At 35.0% G+C, this 17,457-nt stretch overlaps 1 protein-coding gene and 1 pseudogene across 2 annotated transcripts in view; one reads left to right on the top strand and one right to left on the bottom strand.

Annotated features, from left to right (window-relative positions):
- Positions 1–668: 668 nt before the first annotated feature.
- The window catches only part of STT3B (STT3 oligosaccharyltransferase complex catalytic subunit B), a 103,116-nt gene continuing 86,327 nt past the window's right edge, over positions 669–17,457 (bottom strand). For both annotated transcript variants that reach the window (XM_026496849.4, XM_057316051.1), the window contains 8 exons: positions 16,566–16,720; positions 14,384–14,595; positions 12,537–12,724; positions 11,787–11,958; positions 10,765–10,938; positions 7,858–7,971; positions 5,385–5,597; positions 669–2,299 (listed from right to left, as the gene is read on the bottom strand). In XM_026496849.4, coding sequence (XP_026352634.2) covers positions 2,219–2,299; positions 5,385–5,597; positions 7,858–7,971; positions 10,765–10,938; positions 11,787–11,958; positions 12,537–12,724; positions 14,384–14,595; positions 16,566–16,720 — 1,309 coding nt within the window. In that variant the 3' untranslated portion in view covers positions 669–2,218. The remainder of the gene's footprint in view (positions 2,300–5,384; positions 5,598–7,857; positions 7,972–10,764; positions 10,939–11,786; positions 11,959–12,536; positions 12,725–14,383; positions 14,596–16,565; positions 16,721–17,457) is intronic.
- Positions 13,459–13,558, top strand: LOC113254187 (U6 spliceosomal RNA; annotated as a pseudogene).

Below are 17,457 nucleotides of genomic sequence, written 5' to 3'. Positions count from 1 at the left end.
TCCCCCTTCACTCATTCATAAAAAGTCAAAATGGGATTATAATTCTCAAGTAGAAAGAAGGAAAAACAAAATAGTAGGTTGATGTTGAAGTAATCTAGCACTTCTTTTCTATAACAGTCCTCCCCTTATCTGTGAGGGACATGTTTTAAGACCCCCAGTGGATGCCTAAACATGCAGACAGTATCCAACTCTATATGTTCCGTATTTTCCTACACATAATACCTATAATAAAGTTTAATTTATAAATTAGGCACAGTGATTAACAATAAAATATAATACTGACAAAAATCTACTGTAATAAAAGTTAACGTGAATGTGGTCTCTCTCTCTCAAAAGATCTTATTGTAGTGTACTCACCCTGCTTCTCGTGATGATATGAGATAATAAAATACCTACGTGATGAGATCATGTGAGGTGAATGACGTGGGCATTGTGATGTGTGTTAGGCTACTATTGACATTCTGAAGATGCATCATAAGGAGGATCATTTGCTTCTGGATCACGGTTGACTGCGGGAAACAAACTGAGGAAAGCCAAACCACAAACAAGTGCGGAGGACTACTGTACACATATTCTCTAAAATCTTTGTAAACGTGAACAAGGAAGAAATTATGTGTTCAGTACTCTGTAACTCCCTTCAAAAATAAAATTTTTATAAAAGACAACACTTAAAACAAAATTTGAATTAACTTTATTTCCCCTACAGTCAACAACTTCTCTGCATTGACTTTTAAAGCAACAAAGTAAAATAAAATCCCCCAAATGACAAGGTATCAGAAATCCAGATTTAGTTACACTTTATTTGTGAAAATGTTCAGCCATTTTATTGGTCTGTAAAAGAACCATCATCTGGGTCAAAAATGAATTCTATAAATCAAAGAATATTCTACACTTTGGAAAAGAAAATCAGCAGTAACATTCTCACTGAATATTGTAAATTACACTTTTCTTCATAAAAGGTACATACTATTCTGCACTTTTCCACCAAAAGCAGTGGTAAGTTATGCTTGTTTATATAAAAAAAAGTTATATCCTGTGGCAGGAAAAACCCTTTCTCTTTCACTTTTACTAAACAACTGGAGAAAATTTTCAAGTCTATATAAAGTTGCCTATAAGCTGGAAAATGAACATGTTCAATCTCCATTAATATTTTAGTGCATTTTTTGACAATTGTCACATTTTTAATAAAAGTAAGAAAATGCATATAGCATTAAAGAGTGTTTCATCAAATGCTTCAGGGATTTAAAAAAATGGAGCAGAGGATAAAAATCATTGTGATGGATGAAACTATTATAAAATGAGAGAAATCCAGGCAAAGTTTACAAATCCTTTGTCATTTTGAAGAGTCACAGAAAAGGAACTTTGGATACCTGTCCACCTTAAGGGTTTTTTTCCTTAATCTTTTGCATGTAAACATAGTGCTAATCTCAGTGATACCAAAACCCAACCTGGTAAGCAACAAACATTCTGTGCAGTTGCCATGCCTTCCAAAGGATATAAATTTAGCCCTTGAATGAACAATGCACGAGATCTGCTCTGTTAAGTACCTGGTGAAAACAACTGCTAACAGCAGCAATGTGTCAACATAAAAAACTATTTGCATCAATTAGTTACTCAGAGGTCCATCTTTGAAACAGCAGCTTCTTTGACAGAGCAAACAGTAAGCAACAGAAAATGTACATTTGATGAAACAATCTTTGCATTGGAGAAACATGAAAATAAATATAGTTCAAGGAAGTATAATTATTTTTCTAATACCTCTTTCTCAGACCTGTACTAGTTTACTGGTTCAAGAAACTCACATCACATTTTGTCATTTGTATTTTACATATTGCTATCTGGGTAATTCAAATAAAATGTAGGTCTTGTAAAAAATAAAAACATTGACAAGTATGCATGTGCCAGGGACCAAATTAGAGGGTTCTTTGGTGCAATTAGTCCAAATTCTCAGATTTGAAGGATAATATGTACCAATAAAAAAATTCTGCTGTTAGACATTTACAGCAGTGCTCTGTCTTGCTTCACGTTACAAATAGAAAATAGCTGTTCTCAATAAGCCAATTTTATTTTTTAAATCAGGCATTGCCAGAAAATTTTGTACATTAATCTGGACCAGTGATGGTTCTGTACCCTCTGTTGTGAAACATGACATGAGCTAAAGGCAAAGACCGGTTCTCACAAGGACAACTGCTTCAAGTTAGGAACCAGAACAGTGTATTTAAACAGTCTTCTTAGATATTTTCTTGCCCTTCTTAAAAACTAGCTTATTTTTAATGTAGCCACGCTTCCTTTTTGTAGTCTAAAAAAGAAAACAGAACACATGATATTAGTGTAGGTTTCCCACGGATTAAAAAAATACACAAATGGTTTACAGCACTGTGATGAAGACTGTCTTAACAAAGCCCTTACAGTTTGTCTTACGGCTGGACTGCTTGAACAATCAATGAGCACCAATAATAGTTCTATGCTAAGTAGGCTGAGAGATCCAAGGTAAATTGAACTATGTCCCTTGCTTTAAGATGAAAGCACTACCAGAGCATTCCTCAAATGTTGTATCATCTATTCCTTACCATCAGGTAAATGAACTCCTTCCTCCCCTCTCAACCACTAAATGCTTAGCTAGCTATAATTATTACTCACATTTCCAGGCATGACAGAATATAACACTGGACTAAGGAATCAGGAAATGTTAATGCGGCTCCTGGTTTAGCCTCCAAGAATTAGCTGTGTATCAGAAATACAAATTAACTCAGGAACTTTTATTATGTGTAAAATGAGGATAATTGTACCTATCTACAAAATGAAAGAAATAAAATTACTTGGCATATTCTCCCAATTTAGGTAGAAAAATACGAACTTAAAAAATGAAAAACAAAACAAAAACCAAACACCAAGAAAAAGAAAGCTGTAACATTCTTTGAGTTTCATAGATCTTTAAAAAATATCATTTTTCTAAACACTTCAGGATCCCTCTAATATACTTTCAACAGATGTTTTCTGGTGTAAGAAACAAATCAATACAAATGTTGTGTTAGACCTTATTGCAAAATATTGGCTATGTTAGAATCTTAGAAGATAAATCATATAGACACATGTGTCTGCCACTCTGACACAGCCACAGATACTGAAACGAGCAAATACATTGTGCAAACGAATAATTTAAAGCACTTAGAAGTTAGAAGAGGCTGAAGACTAAAATATAACTCCTGCAGGGGGCTTCAGAAAGTTAGGATAAATGCTAGATGATGTGACTTATGATGTCAGTTTAAAACAATTTTTAATTTTTTCTAATAGGCATAAGAATACAAGGCAAGGGGCGCCTGGGTGGCGCAGTCATTAAGCGTCTGCCTTTGGCTCAGGGCGTGATCCCTGCGTTCTGGGATCGAGCCCCACATCAGGCTCCTCCGCTGGGAGGCTGCTTCTCCCTCTCCCACTCCCCCTGCTTGTGTTCCCTCTCTCACTGGCTGTCTCTCTGTCAAATAAATAAATAAAATCTTTAAAAAAAAAAAAGAATACAAGGCAAAATGCAATTTTTCTTAAGGTTATAAAAATTAGCTACTGCTAAATTGTCCATAATTTATGTTACTCTATTATTATTATAAAGGCAAAAAAGTAAAAAATTTCAAAGGGCACAATTTAAAAAGATTCAAACCAGGTTAAGGAGTTAAGTTTCCTTATCATCATTACCTAAAGATTTCTAAAATGAAATCTTTTATATAAGATCTTGTAAAATGCCCCAGGTCTATGTAAGTATGTAACTAGACCCTCAGTGACCCATGCTAAAAAGTCTTTTCTCCAGCCCTGGACTACACACAATTCTAGTGCCTCAGCCTTGTCAGCTTTGTAGTAGCGGGAATAAGTCCTCAAATGACTACACAGCCCCAAAAGTAAAAACGGGGGTGGGGAGAGGAAAGCAAATATTCCTCTAGTGCTAATATAAAACACAATATAAATACATGGGAAACCCGAAATTCAAAATCCATGTTGTTGGCTACTAAATTGTATGTTTTGGGCATACAAGGCAGACTAATTTTTATTTATCCATTCATTTCCTGACTTTGGGGAAATGACGGGAAGACAAAAGAGGTCAGATTAAGAAAATTCACTATCATCAGACAGCAAATTTGATGGCCTTGCCTTCTCAGAAAGGGTAGACTTTAACTGGGCTTAGATGGCTCAGGAGTAAGTGCTTTGAGACTAGCAGCATTTGTTTTGACTTCCGCGCTGATGTGACTCACCAGTTTCTCCGCCCATATGGCTATGAAAAACCAGATCATTTGACCTGTCATTTGATGTAAATACTGTTAAGTGAATTTGATATGACTAACACATGCATGTCAGCTCCATGTGACATATTTAAATATATCAGTCTAGATATGGTGATGTATACCTGACAGAAAGTATTAGTTTAAAAAGTTTCTATTTATATATCCTACAGCTCATATTTAGCACTTTTATAATATACATTGAAATAATCTGTACTTTGAATATATTTTAAGTATATTTTAAGTAATGCAAAAGGAAAGACAATTGCTTTAATGATTTAAAAAAAACTCATCCAAGCAATGTAAACCTAAGCATCATAACACTGAAATCGGTCTAATAATTAGTATTATAAGAGTAGTATCTTAAAATACAACCTTAATATTTTACCTGACTGCTCATTATTGCCCATCTCCTACAGAGAGCAACCTATATAAATACTCATTTTTAGTAGCCTATTATAGCAAAGATTAAATCTATTTGGCTTAAGTGAGCAATAATGACCTTCAATAAAATACTTCATATCTTATTAAATATTTATTACAAAAGGACTAGAATAGTCTCATCATCGTAATTCCTGTCTACAACCTTTGTCATGATAATTACATTTAAAAATAATTATCTTAAGATAAATGATTTCTTTAAAATTCAAGACTCTGTCAATCAATTCAGACTTAGTTTTCACTCAGTGAATAACATAGTAGCAAAGTACTAAGAATGGAACATGAAAATGCAATATAAATTTGCTTTGACCAAAAGATGAGAAACCAATCACATTTTTACATTCACAAAAGTTCGGAAAGTGATGGCCACAGATATATCTTACTCTCAAGTAAGTCTTACTAATGGGAATGACCCAAACTAAATCCAGAATGCCTCTGGAAAATCTCAGCTTGGTTCACTGATAATCACGATGCTATCCAGAAAAGGCTGCTGCATGGGATATCTCAAGTACTCAGTTTGAAAGGAATGGCCCTAATACGCTAGTTTGATACTTACTTTGTATATAAGCCATAGTCTACACAGATCTGGCAAATGAAAATTTATTAGTAATTTTCAGCAACTGTTTTTCAGACCAACCGAGTTACCCTTTTATGGACATGACTTCCCTTGGCACCCACCTTCTTTGACAAATACTTCTGTTTTGGGAAAATGTTGGTGACTCGAGGTTTATGGTCTAGTGTCTCCCTGTTATCAGGTGCTTTCACTTTATATATCCTTACAAGCCAGTGTTCTGATGTAAAGGCTTCCTCCAAATGTTTGAATTTAATGTCCTTGTTTCCAATCTCAGCATTACGTGTTCGATCAAAACCTGGGGGTGTACGAAAATCCAGCTGCAAAAGTGGCATTAGTATGAGATGTTAACCGTATTGGAAAACATTCAGTATTAGAAGATAGTAAATGTTATAATCAGAGTGAAACTCTCTCCCTTTAAACTAGGAAAACAGAATCAGAGCAATATATCGTAACATTTCTCATATGTTGCTAACTAGATAGGAAGAAATCAGGAAGAGAGAAACTAAATACAGCAGAATTAGAATTTCACTGAACCCTTAGTAGATGAGCAGCCTACAGGCATAAAAACCCAGAACAGCCAACCAAAGGAAATCCATCAAAGCCCTTTTTATAGGTATACAGAGAAACACACAGAAGGGACTTCTTTTCTGTCTCAGGGCCTTGCACTAGCTACTCTCTCAGCCTGAAAGTTCTTCATTCAGTTCTTCCGCTAGGCTGGCTCCTTTCTATCCTTTGGTCTCAGCCCAAACACCACCTATTCAGGGAAATATTTTCTTGAAATTGGTGGGTGAGAAGTCTCTTCCATTGTTTCCTCACCTTTTACTCTACAGCATTCACTGCTAAAGTTTTTTTATTTATCTTTAAAATTACCTGTATCCTCCACCAGGATGTAAGCTGCATGATGACTTTCTTTTATTCAGAGTGTGGTTTTATCTCCCCAGTGTTATTTGTTAAATAAATGCACAAGTAAGCAGTGATACTACATCCAGAAAGTGGAAACTATAAAGGAAGTTAGAAAAGCCAAACCACAGGAGGATTTATGAGGAATGAAAAAAGGAAAAAATGGGGGGAGGGGAGAAGATTTTAAGAAATTCTCAAACTAAGTTTATGTTCACACACAGCATAAGCAAATTCAACTTTAAAACAAAAACAAACGCTGATGAGGGAGTACCCGTTCTTGCATATCTATACGATAGAAAAGTTGTACTCATGTCTTAAACTTTTATTATTCTTGAATAGGGAAGACATCAAAACAAACGCATGCTAGAAGCATGACTCGAAACTGCTGATAAATTTAAAGGTCGCACCACGAAAAAATCTTTTGATGCTATCATTATAACCAGAAAAACTAATCTTTGACCCATTTTCTGAGATACCTATTTATCATGGTTTAAGGGCTTCTTTCTTAATTGAGTTTAGAGACCATGCAGTTACCTTCAAAGAAAATCAAAACACAAACAAAACCCTAAATCTTGTAGTAGCAAAATTACTGTCTATTTTTTTAAAGCCACCTGCAGAAAATAAATATAGTCAATGGTACTGTAATAGCATTGTATGGTGACAGATGGTAGCTACACTTAGAAATACAATGTCTGAACTTGTCCAATTACTACATTGTATACCTGAAACTAATATAATATCATGTTGCCAACTGTACTTAAAAAAAAAAAAAGAAAAAAGCCACCTATAAAGTAATTCCAAATGAATAATAATGAAACATTACCTTGACCCCCGTATAAAGTTCAAAAAGCGATTTTTCCTCTATCTTCTAATATCGACCAGAAAACAATACGAAATCAGGCAGTTTTCACTGAAATCTTAGTATGAAGGTCTAACTTGGTATTATAGTCATATAATCTAAGAGCTATAAAGAACCCCAGAAACGAAGTCATCAGTCCAACACCCCTTATATACAGCCAAGGAAAAAAATGAGTCCAGGAAAGATGTGACTTGTCCAAGGGTTACATAACCTGACAGAGCCAGGTCTAAAACCCAGGTATTATGGCAGGAAGTCCACTGTTTTCTTTTTGCCACAATGTCTCTTTGCACATTCACTCATTTTGGGGACCCTTAAGCTTTTGTACGCACATCATTCTAATATTCTAGGAAACTCTTACCCCAGATAGTCTCAGCTAGCTGTGATAACAGAACAGGGATAGAGAGAATATCTGAAGTGACTATGTAACTCAACTTTTTAATTTCAGGCTTTTCCCCACCAAACAGCAAAGTAGCCTACTTCAGATCATGTGGTTTCCTACCTAGAAGACCTCTCCTGTGCAGAAAAATGTCTTCCGAAAGCATGAGATCAAAAGGTAAGATGGCAAGTGAAGGCTGAATTTGAGCCTAGTGTTAATTAGTATTTTGGAAAGAAATCTTTTTGCTAAAAAAATTTCCCCCCTAACTTTTTACATAGTAGTTTTAGAAATGTAAATTTAAGGGGGTGTATGGAATCTTTAGATAGCATATTTTTCTTTACAGCACAACTAAAACATTCATTATCCTGTTTTCGGAGGTAAACAAGACTACTGTAAAAATATTCCTTTGAATAAAGATCATAGGAAAACTGATGTAACCAACCTGCATTTCTCCAAATCTGTAGTACGACATTTTATACATAAGGCAATTCAGCAACGTGGGGGATCCTGCTTTGTCTACACGAAATTCTCCTTGTGGGGTGAAATAGTCACTTTCCTACAAGAAAGGAAATCAAATTTCTGTGTCAGTTCAATTTAACACACTCAAAGCTACTAGTTTCCCCCTCTCATTTCCCCATAAGAAGTAGCTCTTGAGGTATCTTCAAAAAGCCATTAGTTATCTCAAAAAAATATGGTATTAAAAGATTAATTTATAAATTTAACATGACCCCTAAAAGAAACCTGCAAAAATTATCATGGGTTTTTTTTTGTTTTTGTTTTTGTTTTTTACTGAGTCTAGAAATCATTTATAAAAAACAAACAAGAATGTCTAAGAAAACACGAGAAAATAACAAGTCTTTGTTGGATGAGGGAGGGCAGATTTTAAACCATGTTATAAAATCTCAATTATTTAAAAAGAATGGTGTCAACACCATGGTTTAATACCAGGCAGACTAGTCCTCTTCAACTGCTCCATCCTCAACCCCATTACACCTTTTGAGTTTTCCTAAAAGTTATTTATTTGTCCCTATGAACTCTAAATAATCAGTTCTTTGGTTGGGGAGGAGAAAGGTCTAAAAAAACTGTGGTAGTTTTTATTGGGATTACATAAAATTTATAAATTAATCTCTCAGAGGGCCAATTTGGCAATATAGATAGAAATTTCTTGTCCAGAATTTATCCTACAGAGATATCTATATATGGGCAAAATAATGAGTATAGAAAGTTATTTATTACACCACTGTTTGTAAGACTAAAAACCTGGAAATAAGTATCCATCAAGAGGGAAAGGTTAAATAAATCATGGTGCACACACACAACCGAGCAACCACCGTACAGATGTGCAATAAAGGAATGAAGAAGGCTCTCCACATATTCTAATATGGGAAGATCTCTAAGATATATTGCAAAGTGAAGAAAGCAAAAACAGAGTGTATACTTTGCTACTAGTTACCTGCTTGAATAAGAATCATAAGAAAACCATAAAACATGGGACATTTTCTTTTCTTGGGGGAGGGGATAAATTTTTATTGTATATCTCTTTATATTTTACTGATCTATTTTTAAAGATTTTATGGGGTGCCTGGGTGGCTCAGGTCGTGGTCCCGGGATCCTGGGATGGCACCCTGCTCAGCAGGGAGCCTGCTTCTCCCTCTCCCTCTCCACCTTCCCCCTGCTCATGTTCTCTCTCTCAAATAAATAAATAAATAAATAAATAAATAAATAAAATCTTTTAAAAAAAATAACAGATTTTATTTATTTATTTGAGTCAGAGAGAGAGAGCATGAGGCCGGAAGAGGGATAAAGAGAAAGGAGAAGGAGACTCCCCACTGAGCAGGGAGCAGCGGATGAGGGGCTTGATCCCAGGACTCTGAGATCATGACCCAAGCCAAACGCAGACACTTAACTGACTGAGCCACCCAGGCGCCCCTATATTTTATTTTTTGAACCACGTGAATGTATTATCTATTTTCAAAGTTCAAGAATAGTCAATTTAAAAGCATGGGAACTGAATCTACCATAAGTCACAATTTTAACACTGCTAGAACAAATCCACAAATGAAAATCACATACTGGAAAAATTAAACTAAGATTACTTTAATACAATGAAGTCATGTTTTAAAATCATAGTTAAGGGAAAACATCACAGCATTTACATTTGAACAGAAAGTTGGGAGCTTTACTTCATCCCTGTCACATGACACACGTACATACATTTCCCCAGCAGTTTCTTTTATTCTGGATCAGTGGTGAATTTTACTCTTATCTTTTGTCCCTTCATCATGTAACCACAATGCTGGGTGCCCATCCTCTATGAGCTCACAACTGAGAGGGAGAGATATCTTAGAACCTATTAACAAAACAGGCTGCATGTGATTTGATGATAACTACACACACAGATGCACCAGAGAAGGGCTTCTGGAGAGTGGATCAATCTGTGGTAGGGAAAGTATTTCACGAAAGAGAAGAGTATATAAACACTGGCATCACATAAGTCAAAGAAAGAAACCACAAGGCAAATTTCACAGGCTAGATTGATGGATGGAAAGAAGCTGACAGGGGGACAAGAGGCCAGCAAAGGAAAGGAGAGTATTAAGGGGTTTACATTCCAAGCTAAGGAGTTTGGATATTGTACCACAGCTCCATTACAGAGATTATTTCATACCAACCCCTAGGCTGAGCCTCATCTACACCCCCACAAATTTTCATAATAGTGCCACAAATTAATTACTCCTGGCCTCCCCTAGTGACAATCTTATGCTACCTTAGTCACCACTGTAACACCAGAACCAAGAATGAGACCTAGTGCTTCAAGCATGTAATGCTGACTGGCCAAAAATAAGCTGCCCATAGCACCAAGCTGACAGTGGCAGGGTTTTAGTTCTAACTCCTGTCTCTCTGATTTCAAGATCCTTAATCTACTGAAGGCTTTTAGGCTGGACAATGATATGCTGAATGTCATGTTAGATAAGGACAGGAAACAAGATGAAGGCAAAGAGAGCAATCTCAAGGTTACTGTCCTATTTCATGTTTATAATCATAAGGGTTAGTATCATCACAGTGGAAGCAAGGAAAGGGCAGAACTGAGAGGCTACAGAGGAGTAAAAAGCAAGAGTCTTGAGAGGGGACAGTTTCACAGGGGAGAACAGAAGTATCAATGAATTTTAAAAGTTTTAAACCAGGAAAAAGGTCCAATGCTTTACTATTTCAATAAATAGTAAAGTCAGAGTAAGGAACTAATTTAGGGGATAAGATGATGAAAACAAAGATGAGACAATTAGCAAGATAAGAAAATTACTTGGACACTGGCAGCTGTCTCTCACACATGTGGAATGATCTAGTTCCTTACCCGAATGTCTTTTGGATGTTCCCCTTCAGCTATCCTAACCATCCAGAGAAACTTGTTGATGTCATCACCAGAATAGCCAATAACTCCTCCAAAAATAACCAAAACATAATCTACATCCAGACTCCTCATGATTTTATAGGCTGCTGATTCATTTGAAGACATTGCTTTTCCCACCTATAGAATAAAAAATGAGAATGTGTGTACTTAGTCCCACAGGACACTAAAAATAAGAACGAATGTACGCTGGACAGAATGCACCTCAAGAGTTTGATTTACACGGAATTCTTTCTAAAGAGACGATTTGCTATGAATTAAGCAAATTTACCAAGATCTATTAGCATCTCACTTATTACCAATTACAGCAGGAATGTCAACATCTGAATACATGTTCTAATATTGTACTAATAATTAAGCTTCATGAAATTAATATTTTAATATAAAAGCAGGCAAGCTTAAAAGAAATACAGTATCTCATAACCTCAAGGCCAGAGATGACCAGCAATCTAGTTGATACAAATATATTCTTCTTCTCAGTCTAGCAGATGATTAGCTACAGTGCTAATACAAATAGAACTCATTTGCTTAACATCCATTATCTATTTAAAATCTTTAAAGAACAGAGAGGTGATTACCTTAATTTATGCAAATTACTTACTTAATAGAGTGAACATAATTTACATGCCCATATAAATTCAATACATTTGGCTTTACATACTTGAAAGTAATTTTAATTTAAAGATGGAAAATACAAGTTAAACAATACTTTAGAAGTTTCAGATTTTGCCTAATTCTCCAGTGAACTAAATCTGAATGATATTTAAATAATATCATTCTTAAAAACAAAGTATATAAGCATACCTTGAATTCACTTTACTGAATAAATGTGTGAAATATTACTTGGAGAATTCAACAAGCAAAGAGTACTTTTACCCACATTTTCCCTACTTAAACATAAAGTGAAGCCTGATTGCCAAGTAGTAAAGATTTGTAATTTCTAATCTTTGGTTGTATCAAGTTCTTACCAGTGCTATGTGGCTGTTATTCCAGGTGTTATTATCCACCAAAGTAGTTCTATTAGCCATTCCAGCTATCTGATAGCCATAATCCCACCAAGACATCACTCGGGCATGTTCATCTGTATTTTGCCTTAGCCAAAAGTAAGCTTCTCTAAAATCATCTAAGATATTCCTGGTGCTGAAAAGAATCATATTATTCTTTTAAATAAGATCTTAAATGTGAAGAGGGTCACTTAAAATCCTAAGGGGCTAAGCCATTAAATAATTTCACATTTTAAAAGCCTCAACAACAGGGGGGGGAGAATCCATGAAGAGCTAGACCAGAGCTTTTTAAACCATAATATGCACACAAATCACCTGGCTATCTTGAAAAAAAGCAGATTCTGGTTTAGTAGTTCTGGGGTGGAAGGTCCATAAGGAGGTAAAAGAAAAATATGGTGGATTCAAATGCAGAGCCTCGCAAACATCATTCTATCTTTGAATTCTATCTTTTGAGACAGGAAAAAAAAGGGGTAGGTAAAAAATCCTTTTATAGCCAAGTTACTTTCTTTTTATTTTACTTTTTTTATTTATTTGAGAGAGAGCACAAGCAGGGGGAGGGGCAGAAGGAGAGGGAACAGACTCCCCATGGAGCAGGGAGCCCAACGTGATGCTGGGGATTGGCTCAATCCCAGGACGCCAGGATCATGACCTGAGCCGAAGGCAGACACTTAACCGACTGAGCCACCCAGGTGCCCCGCCAAGTTACTTTCTTACCCATCATGATTGTAAGAGGCCAGGACCACACTTGGACTGGAGTAGGCATTGCTTGTGACCCAGGTACAGTGGACTGCAAACATCATCAATAGCATCAGCATCAACATGGTGACAATGCTTTTTATATTAGGACCTAATCCTTCTTCAGTTTTTTCCTGTTCAGTTACATGTTTCCTCACTTTACCTGCCTGAAAACAGAAAAACTGGTTACACAAATTATTTGACTTCTGTCATTAAGACATTCAGGGAAAATGTTGAGAGAATATTAAATCAATTTAATTCTTTGAGAAGGAAAATATATAACCATCAGGTATTCTTGTGTGAGTGATATAATGTTTTCTAAAAATTATCAAAGTAGATTTTAAATTCAAATGTGAATGAGAAGGATTTCTGGGACTATACCCAATTCAGGAGCTGATCACAAAGCAAAATACCTCTAGTATGAAGCTTCTGGACCCAGGTGCCCTTATGTTTTATTTAAATACAAAAGGAAACAAAGACAAAGGAGATAGCTTTGGTTATTTTGGCCTCATTCTAGCAATCTTTTCTTATAAAATCTGAATTTGTCATCCTGAAAATGGCAGTGTCTACCTATAATTCAGACCTGTAGGACTTTAGTATAGGAAAAACCTGCATTACCATAATCTTCCAATTACCAAAGTCTCAAAATAACAGGCTTGTTATTTTGTTAAGATTACAATCTTTTTAAGATTACATTTTTGAAAACAACAACAAAATCCCACTAAAAACTGAAGGAGTCAGAGGTTCTAAATTGTAAGGCTAGTTTAAAAAAACCACAAAACACAGCAACCACAAGAGCAAGAATGTGCTTTATTAAACAAATCTGCATGAATTCTACTGGACCTATAATAGAGAAAGGCAGAACTTCAAAGTTAATACTTACAATGGGAAGTTTCATTGCTTATTGGTATTTAAAAACCTAGTGAATATTCAAATAGCAAAGTTTAACATGGCCCATGCACAAGGATGACACACAAATTCATGAAATGTTCCACATTTTTTCATAAAAGATTCTTTTTTGACCCCCCCTCATAAAAATAAATAACATGGGATAAAAAAAAAATGTCATCCAAGACAAGTGCTCTTACAAATCTTTTCTACATCTGCACCAAATATAATCCTGCTATGTTATGTTGAGAGGTTCAAAGTAAATTACATTATATTGGCCAGCCACCTGTTACTAACTAGAGGATTTTTTTTTTTTTAAGAGAGCAAGACAGAGAGAGTATGTGTATACACCTGTGCAAGCTGGGGGTGGGGGTTAGGAGAGAGAAGAGAGAATCTGAAGCAGGCTTTGTGCCTAGCGTGGAGCCTGACAAAGGGCTCAATCTCACAACCCAAGATAAAATCAAGAGTCAGACACTTAACCAACTGAGTCACCCAGGTGACTTTTTTTTTTTAAAGGCATTTTATTCCCTTTTATTTTACTTTTCAGTCAACCAACTATTTAAAAAGTTAACACTGAATATGGACCTAAAGGATTAGTACTTATACACATCGTTTCAGAAGGGTTTATAGTGCTAAATTTTGTGTAACTATGTAGAGCACAAGGTTTTTACTCTCAAAAGTGGAGGGGTTTCAGATAAAACCTGACCAACAAGAAATGAGAATTCCTTTTCTCTGATTACACTGTATTTTCTTATTCTAAGCTAAAAGACCAAAGGACCAAACAGGACCCAAATGTTGAGGCAAATACTAGAGACCAACTAGAAATGTCACAGGTTGTCTAAATTCTTGTTTAATCATTTTTCTTAGTATGTATAAGTCTTACCATGGTAGAAAAATAAAGCACATAAAAATTTTAAAGGCCTTACTTAGGTTCCCACCTTATCATACAAATTTCCTGGGTTTCTTTTATCATCTTCATCACTGCTGTCTTCCACAGGTGGGTTTTCCCTTTTCATGTCATCGCCCAAATAGTGCTCAAAAACATTCGAGAAAGCAATTGCAGACAGCATACAGACGACTGGAGTCAAAGTCAACATCAGTCGCACCATCACTCCAGCAAAATAGACAGCACTGATTGCATACAGAGCAACTGCAAAGACAAGTTTGCTTATAACACTTCAGAAAATGTCCACAGAAAATTGAACTCAGTATTTAATACTACATTGTAAACCAAAGCTAAAAAGAGACAACTCATAAAAGAGCTTTTTAAATTGATAATACAGAACAACTGATTTAATAGTCTTATATAGAAATTGTAAGTCAAGTTGACTAAACACTACGTATCAACAGTTTTACGTTAATGTATAACGATTCAAATTTAATTATTATGGGGAAGATGACAATTTAGTATTTGTCAACAGCATCACATATTAGAAAATCCATAGTTAACAGACGAAAACATATTTGGTGAATTATATTATTAGGCACAGTAAGTTTACAGACTCAAATAGTTTATGAAAAGCCAATGCAAATATCTGGCATAAAGCCTGCTTTAAAGTAGGAATGGGATGAAAAGAATATAATTTATTAACCAAAGGAGGAACTTGTAAAGTTACTGCCAAGAGACTTAAAAAAATTTTTTTTGAAAGTAATTTTTAATAGTCAAAGGCTTCTAGATAATGTGCTAACCACAGGGAAAGGCTCCACCAATTCTGGCTAAAGGCTGTATGACTTTACAAAGTCAATGGTCATCGGAGCTCTTATTTCATTTGAAACTAAATATTTTTCTGATCATAGATTTATTATACCATATTCTTAAGTGTACAGCTCAATGAATTTTTACATATGTGCACACCTATGTAATTACTACCCATATCAAAATAGAGAACATCTGTATATCTCCCTCAGAAGGAACCTTCATGCCCCTTCCCAGTTAATAGCTGCCCTCCCTCCTCCTTATAAAAAAAGGTAATCACCATTTGAATTTCTAAAGCATTAATTCGGTTTTCTTTATTCTTAAACTTAAAATGAAATTACATAAAAATGTTCTCTTTTGTACTGGCTTCTTTTATTTACCCATGCTATTCTTTTATCAAATGTTGTGTTATATTACATCATACAAATACATCAGAATTTATTTATCTATTCTACTGATGATAACCTTTGGAATGTTTCTAATTAGGGGCTATTATAAATAAAGTTGCTATGTACATTCTTAAACGTTCTTTGTTGGTCATACACACTTACTTCTCTTGGGTATATACCTGGGATTGGGACTGCTGACTAATGAGGTGGGCAAAATGTTTAAGCTAAGTTCTTCTGAATGATAGAATATTAACAAGACCTTACCCAAAGTCACTGATCTATATAAACAGGACAAAGATGAATGTTATCCTTGGTTATAACTCACGCAGGTGCTATTTTTCTCTCCTGACTTTACTCTGGAATACTAACTTGAGTGTCACTCATTGTTCATACGTCATACTTGTACAAGTTCAAGTGTGCATGTTACAAACCTTTTTAAAGTTTCAGGTTTTAACACATACTTGCTGTGATGACTTAATCATGTAAAGGTCTTTAGTATCTGCTTATTTTGTCCACTTATATCTTGAATGTCAAATCTTAAACACTTGGCTTTAAAATAGTTTGAAACTACCTTGTTAGTTGGAAATAAACACAAATCTAATCAGTGAAGAGGATGTTGACTTAAAGGTGATTCTTACTCCATTACTAAATGACTTTACACTGAAATCTGGACAATGGATGCTGCTGTGAACTTCCTACTTAACCAGATCTAATTCAGAAAATAAAGACTGTATCGTCAACAAAGTTATAATTTCCAATTCTAAGCCACAGACTACAGTAACATTAATCTCTCAGAAAACATACTCAATTGAGTGAAAATTTTATATTTAAAATTAATTTAAATATATCTAAATTAATTTGAAACATTTTATATGAGTATATATAATGCAAATTGAATTTTTCTTCGCTGAACACTTAAGCAAAATGAGAGGAAACTTGAATATGCATAGACTCAAGCAAAGCAAACTTTAAAGTGATAATCTCAATAAAGAAAATAATTGTTCCAAATCAAAGTATTTATTAAAAATCTCTTACCAAATACTCTTTCATCGTTGATATTTTTAATGCAGAACCATAGGCCTGCTGGGAAGGTACACACAAGAATATGTAGATCAAAGAAGAAAGATACCCAAGTCGTAGGTTGATGTTCAGACACTGATGCAATAATTGGAATGTGTATTTTTGCATACCTGGCATTTAAAAAGTTAATATTGTTTAAAATTAAATAAAACAGGAGTTTCTTTTAGATGAAGAAATTTCCTTTGACTGTAAATATGGTTCCTATCCCCCATCCCTTCTTGCTTAAAAGTATATTCCGATGTAACCTACAATGGAAATAAATCTCGTCCACACTGGTAAATCTAAAAACCAATATGCCACTCCTAAAATTGGAAGACTTATCTAAAGCCAGTTATAAAAGTGTTGGCTCTGACTTTTAATACAAAAATCTTTGTTCAAATAGGAATTTTAGGCAGTTTTGCTTAGCATCTCCTATGTTTATTATCAACAAGTTTCACATCTTTTAGACTTATTACTAGCAGAAATACCTTATCCTGTAAGGTACCATATTGCCACAATACCTTTCTTAACAAGATGGCACAAAGGCAGGTGAGGGAAACCAAAAGGACAGGAAAAACTGCTAATGAAATGCCCTGAGATTCCAAATAGTCAATTAAATAAGAATGACTTATAAAAATTGGACCTAGTAACTTAACTTAATCAGAATAACTGTCTATACAACCAGGCTTCTCCCTCAAACTTTTTGGTGATCCACAGGCTGATCTCTTGAAGTACGTGTCTAAATGTCAGAGCTTCAGTCATTTATATATAATTTGCTTATACCTTTAATTAGACCTGGGCACGAGCCCTTTTGGTTTCGTATCAAGCAGGCCCAATCAATAAATTGTTTATTGGTAGGTTTACTGGG

This window comes from Ursus arctos, unplaced genomic scaffold (assembly GCF_023065955.2).
Source record: "Ursus arctos isolate Adak ecotype North America unplaced genomic scaffold, UrsArc2.0 scaffold_20, whole genome shotgun sequence".
In the NCBI taxonomy this organism is placed as follows: domain Eukaryota; kingdom Metazoa; phylum Chordata; class Mammalia; order Carnivora; family Ursidae; genus Ursus; species Ursus arctos.
The sequence above is the reverse complement of the archived record's forward strand: the minus strand, read 5'-3'. Positions and strand labels throughout refer to the sequence as shown.